At 27.3% G+C, this 11623-nt stretch overlaps 3 protein-coding genes across 8 annotated transcripts in view; 1 reads left to right on the top strand and 2 right to left on the bottom strand.

Annotated features, from left to right (window-relative positions):
- Positions 1-624: 624 nt before the first annotated feature.
- Positions 625-1735, bottom strand: LOC106787345 (ribonuclease P protein subunit p29). Its single transcript, XM_014749631.1, has 4 exons — positions 1643-1735; positions 1395-1534; positions 888-1278; positions 625-761 (listed from the first exon to the last, which is right to left on the bottom strand). The coding sequence occupies exons 1-4, from the start codon at positions 1656-1658 to the stop codon at positions 625-627; spliced, it is 684 nt and encodes a 227-aa protein (XP_014605117.1). The 5' UTR covers positions 1659-1735.
- A 175-nt stretch (positions 1736-1910) lies between these two features.
- Positions 1911-5328, top strand: LOC106787413 (RILP-like protein homolog). 4 transcript variants are annotated; one of them, XM_014749753.1, is made up of 8 exons: positions 1911-2162; positions 2520-2871; positions 2967-3087; positions 3205-3332; positions 3444-3814; positions 3905-4003; positions 4088-4207; positions 5047-5328. In XM_014749753.1, the coding sequence occupies exons 2-8, from the start codon at positions 2560-2562 to the stop codon at positions 5075-5077; spliced, it is 1182 nt and encodes a 393-aa protein (XP_014605239.1). In that variant the 5' UTR covers positions 1911-2162; positions 2520-2559; the 3' UTR covers positions 5078-5328. The 4 variants fall into 4 exon arrangements, with proteins under 4 accessions (XP_014605239.1, XP_014605238.1, XP_014605237.1 ...); XM_014749752.1 differs by having other exon boundaries at positions 2967-3099; XM_014749751.1 differs by having other exon boundaries at positions 2967-3108.
- Positions 5329-7704: 2376 nt separating this feature from the next.
- LOC106787418 (microprocessor complex subunit DGCR8) overlaps positions 7705-11623 on the bottom strand; it is a 4432-nt gene continuing 513 nt past the window's right edge. The window contains exons 1-6 of one of the 3 annotated variants that reach the window (XM_014749760.1): positions 10572-10886; positions 10100-10232; positions 9628-10012; positions 9275-9552; positions 8602-9035; positions 7705-8542 (exon numbers count right to left, since the gene is read on the bottom strand). In XM_014749760.1, the coding sequence (XP_014605246.1) occupies positions 8210-8542; positions 8602-9035; positions 9275-9552; positions 9628-10012; positions 10100-10232; positions 10572-10601 (1593 nt within the window). In that variant the 5' untranslated portion in view covers positions 10602-10886 and the 3' untranslated portion in view covers positions 7705-8209. Of the gene's footprint in view, positions 8543-8601; positions 9036-9274; positions 9553-9627; positions 10013-10099; positions 10233-10571; positions 11036-11623 lie in introns of those variants that run through there. The other 2 variants (XM_014749759.1, XM_014749758.1) reach the window with 2 other exon arrangements.

Here is an 11623-nt window from a genome sequence, read left to right as displayed (position 1 = left end):
AAAAAAAAAAAAAAAAAAAAAGAATCCAATGGAATTGTAATTTTGTGGCAAATAAGAAAAGGTTCATACAATGATGATGATACTTTAAATGAAAAGCAATCTTTATTAAAAAGTTGCCTTATTATTTTGCTCATAGCGTATCATAGTGGCATGGGCTAATCAATATTATGTATATTTAAAAATTATACATTTAGTAGAATATATATAGATATGAAATTTAAATGAAAAAATAAAAATAAAAATAATAAAAAAAAAAAAAAAAATTGAATTAGTAAAATATAAAACATATTATTTATTAGATACATGAATGTTCTGAAAGAAAGAAAGAAAGAAAGAACAAAAAATAGTTGAAATGTAGAAATATAATGCTCACGCTTCAAGTATTTTAATAACTTATTATTGTAACAGTTATTATAATAGATGTTTTTGTGAACATGTTTGTTTTATGCCTAATTTTCTATAAAAATAACTATATACATATATACATATATGTATATTTATATTATATATTTTTAAATGAAGATCTAATTATACAAAATTGTTTTAAGTATTGTTTTAACGAGAACGATTTCTCTATTATTCGTGCATACTTTGATGCATTTGTACATACACGTTTGGAGCTTATTATAATGTCAAGGTATATGCGTTTTTAAATTTTTTAACTGTTCTTTCAATAGGTCTTACGGACAACTGTTTTCCATATATTTGCAGCGTTAGTTTATGTAAGTAAAGATTTATTACTATAGATTCCTTTGGTAATGCTGCGATAAGGAAATAAAATATGTTCATTCATTATATATAAAACATTGTAACGATAAAACACGATTAGTATTCTATTAACTATACTATTAATTATTCATTAATAAATATAAAGCATTAACACTTACTGCGAATGATATCATCTGTACAGCATACTCTGAAAGTATTCTTAGTATCTTGCACGATAATACCATTAATACCGATCAAACTAGGACATTTAGATTTAACTACCGCAATTTTAGCACCATGAAAGTCAGCTTTTATTAATTGATTATTAATTGTCTCCCAATTGTTATCGGTTGGTTTATAAGACGCATTGAAAGAAAAATTATCACCCAAAGCACTCTGTATATATTTCAACCATAATTCATGAAGCGGCAATAAATCTGTATATTTGAAACCCCTTTTATTAATAATTTTACCCAATCCAAGTGCTATTCGTTTCCTCGAGGTTAAATATTTTTTTCTCAATTTAATATTTTTCTTCGTTTTAGATTTAATTTTGCTAAATATGTAATTCTAAATATTACAAAAGAAAACATAGAAAATAATTAAGTTTAATTGCAAACATGTCAAGTGTCATATAGAGACAATTTTTAGGTTATATCTATAAAAAATAATATAAATTTTATAACCTTTCTCAATTCGTCTGCAATATTTTTTCTATCCGCGGGAGGTAATAAGTTTTGTAAGAAGGTTAAGATAAATTTTTCATTATTTTCATCGGTTGTAACACTTTTTGTTAAATTTACCGATAAGGGTAAACAAACATTACCTACAAACAAACATAAAATAAATATTACAAAAAATATTAAATTGATACATTTATATTCACATATATATTTTGTAATTTAAATCTTTGTTACATTATTTCACTACTTACGAGATTCCTTCTCCATTTTTGTAATATTTATTATAAATCCTTTCGAGTTTATTCAAACGTTCGATGCACTATGCACACAACACATGCAACATATAAAAAATTGATCCGATTCAGTGCTGCCAACCCAAAGTATATAAATATGCAAATAATCGCGATACTATCGATTATGTCTACATCGATACTCTCGAAAGGATTAACCAATCAGAAGAATCGGAAGATATTACGTTTATATCGATACTCTCGAAAGAGTTAACCAATCAGAATAATCGGAAGATAAGCGCGATAAAAGATTTAACCTCGTCATGCTCAAGTTTAGATCTTGGTTTAGACAGTTCACATAAAAAAAGAAATTGACACCACATACGTTAGTCATCAAGTGCAGAATACTGAATTATTATACTTGTTGAATTGAAATATTCATTATTCTCTTGAGAAAAGAAACAAATTATGTTTTTGCAATAAAAAATAAAATTAAAAAATACAAAATTAAGAATAAAATAACGTTACACAATTATTTCGTGTACGTATAAATGTTAAATAATTATCTTTCTTATATCACGTTTCGTTGATTAAGAATAATTTTTATTAATTCATGAAGTAAAAGAACTTTATGACAATCGTCAATTTAATTGATTATTTCCAATAATTTATTGTTATAGAATGAACGTTTGATTATGTTCCAATTAAATATGACAAAAATGTATGAAGGCCTTGCATGCAATTGATCTCTGCTTGTATTTAAAAAATAATGTTCAATATCGTTGCATTTAAATGTATTTTTAAAAAAGCATGTACACGTTAATAGTGTATAAAAAATGAAATTTTATTTAAAACTACGTATTTAAACTATCCTGTTTATGTTTTTGTTTGTTATTAGGTATATGTAAGGAAACTATTTTCATTAAAAGTATTATTCCATGCCTTTTTGTCTAAAGCCCAATCAAAATTCTACAATGGAAGAATATTATGTGGTATCAGACGTCTCCGTAGTAGATGTCTACGATGTTGCCTCAGAAATAGGAAAGGAGTGTGAGAAACTAATAGATTTATTTGGCGTTGAGTCTGTAACTAATTTAATGCCAAAAGTAATAAACGCGTTAGAATTGCTTGAAAATCTAGCTGTTAGAAATGAAAGGGAAAATACCATAGTTCAAGAATTAAGGGCTAAAATAATTCAACTTGAGAGCGATAAAATTGGTAAAGCAGAGGATAGACAACGATTTGAAAAAGTAATTATTATGTATATACATAAATGTGAAAATATTTGTATTAGTATAATTTAAAGGAACAACTAATCTGATCTTTAATCTTAATTTTAAATTAGGAATTAGAGCAGATCGAAGAACATTGGAGACAAGAATCACGAGATTTAGTTGGGATGGTAACAAGATTGCAAGAAGAGAATAGACGATTGGCTGAAGCTCTACGGGAATCTGAAAGTGATAGTCAGTACAGCGGTAAACAAAGTACTAACCACTTACCCCATAACTGCTAATAATATCTTATATTTAAGTATACCATATTAATTTCATTATAACAATTACATGCATTATTATTTTTAGGTTTTACGGCTAGCCAAGAGGTGGACGTTTCTGTTTTACAACATTTAAGATCTATGATAGATAAGCAACGCGATCAAATTAGAGCAAGGGATAGAGAATTATCACAAAAAAATGTAGAAATAGAAAATGTAAAAGCATCAATTATCGATTTACAATATGAATCTAATAATCGATCACTTTTGTGAATCTTCTTTTTTTTCTTTTTATGTTTTTTTTAATTTCTTTACAATTTTTTGTAGTTAACATCACAAGTCGAGAAATTAGGAGTCGTAGGAAGAGAATTGAAACGCAAGCAACGTCAAGCACAGATGCAAGCGCGTGGTCTTGTAGAAGAGAGGGCGGATTTTTTAGCGCAATTGCAAGATCAAAATCGGGAATTAATACAACTGAGAGGTAGACTTGGATTAGCTAAGAAGGAAAACGAAGATTTATCTAAATCCCAAGGGTGTCCCGATTTAACGAATAAAGCTGTTTATGATCTGGACGATCCGGATAGGCCCAGATTTACGACAGCTGAATTAAAAGAGATCTTGCACGAAAGAAACGAATTGAAAGCTAGAGTATCCGATTTAGAAGACGAGTTAGAATATTATCGACCAAAACCAGAAGTGTACGTTGGTCGTGTTATTTAATTTCAAGTATTACTATTTATATCATTGATTTTGATAAACCTGTATGACTTTTTTAATCATTTTTACAGACCTATAGATGACAAAGATGCACCCGTACAAGGTCCTCTTCCATACGAACCAGATGATGCACCTTGGAAAAAATCATCTGAGTCTGGTATTCGTAAATTGTACGCATACATTTATAATTCGTATATCATAAATAAATAATCATTCATTTAATTTTGTATTTTATCTTCGATTGGTCTTTACAGTTTCAGAAAAATCTTTTCCGAATCAAGTAGCAGCTTTTTGGGAGGTAGTAGCCCGCGACGAAGTCTTTCCAGTCTTTCAAAAATGGCACTATCCAGTAATAGCACCTGTGATGAATCTATGTAATGTATTTTTTCAAATCATTCGATACGAAGAACGACTATACAACAAATTTTCAAAAATTAGATAAAAGATTTCCTCATACTTAACGTATACAAAAAATAAGAAGAAAATCATTTATAAATCTAGAGATTTCTTTAATCGTCATGATATATATATATATACATATATATTTATGTATGTATATATACATTATATTACTAATTTAATCATTGATTATTATTATTATTATTATTATAATTATTATTATTATTGAGAACAAAGTAAGAGATAGTAACATAATCATTTAGAAATTAGTTAGTTTTTTGATAGACATGCATACATAATAATTACGTAACAAAAAAAATAATGATAATTAATCTTTTCAAAGCGAAATTTAATTTAATAACTTGAGTAATTTGATACTTAATGATACGTAAATGAGAATAAGCTTTAAATCGAATTTTTTCTCTCTCTCCATCTCTTTTTCTCTATAAAAAAAAAACTATAGCATTACATTGATATATTTATTACACAGCTCGATCTTATAGTCATTATTTTTCTGTCACACGATATCCAAAGGTCAAAAATATTTAATAAGAATTCAATCAACGAGAAACGAATTTCATCTTCTACAATTTCATTTACTTCATATACCTTCATATATATATATATATATATATATATATATTTAGATTTATATATTATTTAATATAATTTGCTTCCAAAGTTTAGTTCTTTAAATGTTTTAAATATATATATATATAATTTTTTTTTTTATTATAACATGCACACACGCGCCAAGTATTTTATTCGTGTTCGATTATTTATTCTTCTTTTTGTGTTTTTTTTGTCTATGTAGAGATGCGTTAAAAGTTATGGACATTTATTAGAGATATTCGACGTGTAGAAAAAAAGATTGCACTTCTTGAATACAACGCAGCGGGGATGTTAAAGTATCTTTCAATTACATATCTATAATTAGCACTCATATTATTAACTAAGAGAATTATGAAAATCAGAACGTACATTTTGTGCCATTACATGTTTAAATGTAGCGGTGTTATTCATGTAACATATACACTATACACTTTTATTTAACATTTTGTAAATATGCACGATACTACGATTGTTTTATATATAATCTAACGTTTATTATTATAATTTTTATTATTATTATAATTTATATTATTATTATTATTTTTATTATTTGTAAAAAAAAACATTTTATAAACATATAGATTATACAATAGTATAATAACGAAGTAATTGGTATTGCATATGTGCAAGGTGTTTTGTAATATTTGAGACAAATTTCAGGAGTGTGGACAGGGGATACAAAAACAATGAAAAGAATTTATATAAACATTTTTGTGCATTCCCATAATTGGCTACTGTTTAGTTTTGTAGAAGGTACTTGACATGATCATCCTCTGTTTAATATCCAAGCTTGCAATCGTATCATTGATTATACGGATGTAAATTCAATGAGCATAAAAATAAATAAATAAAATACGTGTTTGTATAAACTTTTTTGAGTCCCCTGTTTAGTCGTGAATTGGGTCCCACGTGTTATAAAACATTTTGTATATTCAGAATAAATACATAATTACAGTACTGTCTGTATATGGAATAAATATGATGAAAAACCTGGGTATAACATTTTTTGAAAAGTATAGTATTTAAATATCTGATATATATATATATATATATATATATACATACATACAACTTGAAAATTAGAACACGTGGTTGAATGTAATTTAATCTATAGTCATTTATACAATACTCTTATGGCATTTGTTAATATGTATAAAGTAGATGATAATTATAATGTTTACGTTTAAAAAAGAATATATATATACACATATATATATCAACCTTAAAAGAGCCAAAAGATTATTGATTAAAAAAACCTAACTATATACTATTGCGTTATAAATAGATATTAATTATTCATTGTCCATTTATATCTAATTCATGGGGGTTCCTTATAATAGTATTATAAAATTAGTATTCATCGTAATCGAAAGTATTTCAAGAAGAAAAAAAAATTGAAATTTTGTATGAATTTCAAATATTATTATGTTATTTGCATTAATATCTAGCGGTGATACTGATGATATGAGCAAGCACTGGTATAGCAAACCCTGCTAAATTAATTCTTTTTTTTAAATAAAAAGTTAAATAAACATCTATGCAAAACTAAATGAATAATTAAAATGTTAAGAAGAAACGTGTTTTATATAGGCTGCTATTATGAATGTTATGGCATTCTTAAACTTGCGTATGCACTAATTTTTGATGCAACATTAATTGACTTTTTGATTATCTACACTTTTTTGGCCCCCAAAATGTTTGCAAAAGAAACACATACAGATCGATCATTTGTTGATTCTTTACGAATACATTGAAGAAAAGATATTTTTGAACACACTGAATGCTTTTTCTACTAAGTTATAGGACAAAAATATGTATAACAAAAATATAATAAATTTGATCTTACAGAAGAATAAATTCGTTTGAAAAAATTATATAACGATAATTCGATTCACTACGAAAAATGAAAAAGGGCTAAAATGTTTTTGAACCTACAACGAGGAGGGCTGAAAAATTTTAAGCTTATTAAAGTAGTATTATTCGATTAACATAGATATGATTTTTTAAATAATAATAATTTCATTAATTATATAATGTTAACACACTAACAAGCAATTAAGAATGATTAAAAAAATTGTGTAAGAAAACAATTAATTCCTATATTAAATCCCTGTGTTATAATATAATAATCATTTCATTTGTTCTGATTATTTTTTTTTTTTTATTATATATAATATATTTTAATATAAAAGTACTAAGAAATTTGTTTTCTATATTTAATTAATAGAATAAATTTAAATAGAAAATTTTGTTAAAAACTAATTGATTAAAATCGGTTGTCTATTGATTACATTTTATAATGAGAATATCATAAAATATAGATTTGTTTGATAAAAAAATAAATTCGTTTAAGAACGTGTTACCTTTTTGCAAGATAACGAATTAAAAGAACTTTGGTGTACAATTGTCGATGCGTCGAATGCGTTTTCTGATTAAAAAATATAATGAAATAGTATTTATACGATAAAAGAATAAATTTGTTTAATAAATTATAATGATCAGTCGGATTATCGCAAGACGGAAAAGTAATACCTGTCTCGGCAACGGTTAGAGGACGATTGAAATGATCGAACAACGAATTTCCTTATTTCTATACGCATGTATACTTTTTTTTGTAAACACTCGAGTCAATTACAGTTCGGCCGTTTACCTGTAAACAACTCTCGTTTTTTGACACGTGCTGCTTAAGAATATTATTTCTTTCGATATTTTTTAACGATTTTACATTCATTTATTTATAACTATTAATTAATAATTATTAATTATTATCGTTTTTTATTTTCTATTAATTTGTTATCAAATCAGAAGTTGATTTTTCATAAATATAGCGCGCTGATTTATTTTTTATATTTTATTCAATATTTAAATTAATTGTTTATTAATTATTTATATTTCTTTAACGAAGTACTATTTGAACTTTTTACACCATCATTGACGATGACTAGCGTTTTTATTTTTAATGTGCCCATACTTATAAAACATGTTTTATGTTTAACATATTTATTACAATAGTAATATAAAAAACCCAGTTGTTTCTTTCTTTTGTTTTTTTTTGTTATTAATAATACTGTTTTATATGTATAAAAAAAAAAACATTGCCAAAATGTAGAAACTACATATGTGTATCAAGTAAAGATTAAATAGTTTATGTTAAAATTGATACTTATAAAAAAATGATATACATTTATATAAGTATATGTAAATAACACATTTGCTTATAATACAAGAACTGTTAATAGAGAACTTTTACGCTTTTCTGGTAATACATTTCGATGATCGTTTCATCTAATGTATTTCCTTTTTATTTCTTTTTTGCTAAACCTATAATTTTCGGTTAAGATTCTCCTAAAATTTGACTAGTAACGTTACAAATCTACATTATTTAAATTAGCTGAAGATCCTGTTGGCAAATCTAATGGTACAAATTTACCAATAGGTTGAATAGCTTTATGTTGTTCAGCTATTTTACGCATTTCGTGTCTAAGTTTACCTAATATTGCATGATTCGGTTGATTAACTGCTGCTTTTCCTTGCAACAATGTTATCTCTTGTTCTAATTGTTTCTTTTCTTTAAATGATTTAACGCTCCGCGATCCGTACAATCTTAATAACGAGCCCCAAGATTGAATGTGCGGATGCATTAATTTTAAAATTGCTTGCGCCGCTCTTTGCTTTCCATCTTTCTTGTTACGACATACCTAAAGAAATGTATATATTAATTTTTCTTTTCTTTTTTTGTTATTATTTAAATACTTACAACTGTGGCCTCGTGTTTTCCAACGCGCATAGTAAACTCATTACGTTGGTGTTTCAATGTATTAACAGAGTAATTAATGTGCATATCTCCTAAACCATAATTCCTTTGAAGACAAGTAATTAATATTGCGTGAGGAGATGGTTCGGTTGTTTTAGCACAAAATTCTGCCACCCGTGGATCCGTTATTGTAATCTCATCGAAAAATGATAAATCCGCATCGGAATTACCTCTGGATGCTTTAATCGTACGACTAGAATTACCAGAACCGTTGTCACCGTTCTCTCCAGAAATCTTATCTCTCATTTGAGGAATCAAAATTTCAAGAGTTTTACGCGCTGCATTAGCTTTCGCTTGTTTTTTACTACTACCAAAACCACTGCCATATTCCATGTCGTTGATGCAGACTACTGCAGAATACGGTGTTGCTGCATTTTCTGTAATTAATATTATTGTTTCAAATGAGAGAGATAGAAATAGTTATAAATAAACGTAATAAAAAATTATTTAATATTAACCCTACATCGGCATCATGGCCCTTCCAATATTTGATAAACTATTAGATAATATTGTAGAAACCATAACGAGTAACTAATAACATTTTTCAGCATTAATAAAATCCAACATGTCGACGAAGGGTTAATTATATATACATATATATATAATAGTATTATACCTAGTTCTTTAAATTTATAAGTAGGTTGTTTCTTTAACGCATGTTGCACGTATTCGTGAAGTATACAAACATAACTTTTCCCAGAAGGATTCATTATCCAATGTTTAGACGGCCGTTGTGCACCACTATCTTCTCCTGTTATATTACCACTATTTCCTGTCATCCCTGAACTTGTTACTGGAAATGTTATTAACTTAGTGCCATCGGGTAAAGTTGGACGTTCTAATTGTTTGCGATGTTTTTTGTTTTTCGTAAATTTCCTTCTAGCGGACCACGACCTGCAAAATTATATTCGATTGTTAATACAAATTTCTGATAATGAATAAATGAATTCGATAAAATAATTCACTTACTGAAACCTCATAACTTTGATAGCTTTGAAACGGAAAAGTGATTGACAATAATTTCTAAGTTGTTCGCTGTCTAACGAATGAGCTGCCCGATTTTCTTGAATGGTTTCTATTTTTGCACTGGGTAGACTACAAACTTCTGCCGAAGGTTCTCGATCTTTTTCTTTCTTTTTTTCTTCTTCCTCTTCGTGTAATGCTCTTCTATATTGAAGACAAGGTATAGCACTAACAGGTACTTCGTGTTTTCTTACACTTCCTGGACCAAGAAAATATGGTTTGGCTAATGTACAAACTCTACTTTGTTTATGTAAATATAATGGCATTCCGCTGTTATGCGTTACTTGTACCCATCCTTCAGGCAAGACATCAAAATGATTGTGTCCAATTTCTAAAAGAAATTAATTCATCATTATTATTATTATTATTATTATTATATTAATAAATTAACTTTATTTTATGAAATTTCATCTCTTACCATCTAAAACAAGTTTCTCCTTTTCTTCGTACGGCATACTATCTTTCTTGTCTTTCCTTTTCCCTTTAAATTCTTCTGGTAAACCTAATACATAATACTTAACTAAAAAAGGTACTTGGCAGCAGCACATGATCTGTATCAGAAGTACAAAAAGAAGTAATCTTACTTCCTCCTGTTGTTATTAACTAATATCCATTACGATGCAAGATATAAACGTTTATATTTTGCACAAGACACATTGCTTTTAATATTTTATCAATTACGCAAATTGAAATATCCAAAATTTATTTATATTTCTTTTTTATATATCATATAAAATATCTGATACTTCTTATTTTGTCTCATTAATTCAGATTTGAAAATGATACAGAAGTAACGATCATTACAAAGCATAATAATCATTATTTCGTTCTATTTTTATATAACTTAATTTGATTTATATAATAAAAGAATAAATAATTATTAAAATTACCTTCTTCAAGCATAGCTTCGATTTCTTCATCTGGAACTTCCGAATCCATGCTCTCGTTAGTATCAGAGTCCATGTCTGAACAATTTTGATCAGGATGTCGTTCTAGATCATCCAACACATCGAATTGTCTTAAATCATCATTAGTTACAATATCATCAGCATTAGATTCAACTTCTTGGCTCTCCAAACCATTAACTGCTTCAATAGTAGCATTAATAAGATGAACATTGTCTTCCATTGCATCGCTGCAATGACTTTGATCAAACATTTTGTCATGACTGTTATGATCAATGTTAGACTCGATACTTGGAGCAGCATCTTCGTTATACAGAACATCGTCCTTTTCCTGATAGCTTGTATCCATGAAATCTGGTTTGTCAGCGTTGCTTTGCATCTCCGATTGGAACTCTTCGGTACTGTTTTCTTCCTTATCGATATCCATTGAAAAAGACATCTGCGAAAGACTATAATTTTTAAGTATAAATACATTGTTAATAGAAAATAGAAGAAAATAAAAAGATACTACTTGGATATTTGTTTGGCGTGTAAAAAGATCATATTATCTTCAATTATAAACAATATTTTAAATTAAAATGAAAAGAATTAACAACGATATAATGATTAGTTTAAAGAGCCTAACAATAACTTCCTAAACGTAACATTCTTCTAAGTATCAAGCTTGTTGCATGGCCGCACCACTTTCACCAATGAGGCCAAAGTCCAATCAATTTGAAACCATTTGAAAAATGGCAACGAAAATTGGACATTTGCATTAGTGTTAGCAGTTTGGGGCCTGTTTTATATCCAAACGGTATATTGCATATAAAAGTTGTTTCTTATAATTAGAGTAGAGACGATCAAGGTATAATTGAAGGTATTATATCAGTTCACTAGCCCCACAGCTAGACAGGGACAACATTAAAAAATTGAACCTGTTACTAACTGGGGTTGTGGGCTGATAATAAATATTAGTTTTAATTCAACTTAAATACAAAATCTATCCGATACTATATAAATGTAAATATATATATATATGTATATATATATATATA

This window comes from Polistes canadensis, unplaced genomic scaffold, assembly GCF_001313835.1.
Source record: "Polistes canadensis isolate GaletaPanama2010 unplaced genomic scaffold, ASM131383v1 scaffold_99, whole genome shotgun sequence".
In the NCBI taxonomy this organism is placed as follows: domain Eukaryota; kingdom Metazoa; phylum Arthropoda; class Insecta; order Hymenoptera; family Vespidae; genus Polistes; species Polistes canadensis.
The sequence above is the reverse complement of the archived record's forward strand: the minus strand, read 5'-3'. Positions and strand labels throughout refer to the sequence as shown.

Coding starts and splice junctions, on each gene's coding strand:
- LOC106787413 (XM_014749751.1), top strand. CDS start 2,560: ATGCCTTTTTGTCTAAAGCCCAATCAAAATTCTACAATGGAAGAATAT. Junction 3,109..3,204: donor TCAGTACAGCGGTAAACAAA/GTACTAACCACT, acceptor TATTATTTTTAG/GTTTTACGGCTAGCCAAGAG. Junction 3,815..3,904: donor TATCGACCAAAACCAGAAGT/GTACGTTGGTCG, acceptor TCATTTTTACAG/ACCTATAGATGACAAAGATG.
- LOC106787345 (XM_014749631.1), bottom strand. Junction 1,279..1,394: donor TTGCAGACGAATTGAGAAAG/GTTATAAAATTT, acceptor TGTAATATTTAG/AATTACATATTTAGCAAAAT. Junction 762..887: donor TACAGATGATATCATTCGCA/GTAAGTGTTAAT, acceptor TCCTTATCGCAG/CATTACCAAAGGAATCTATA.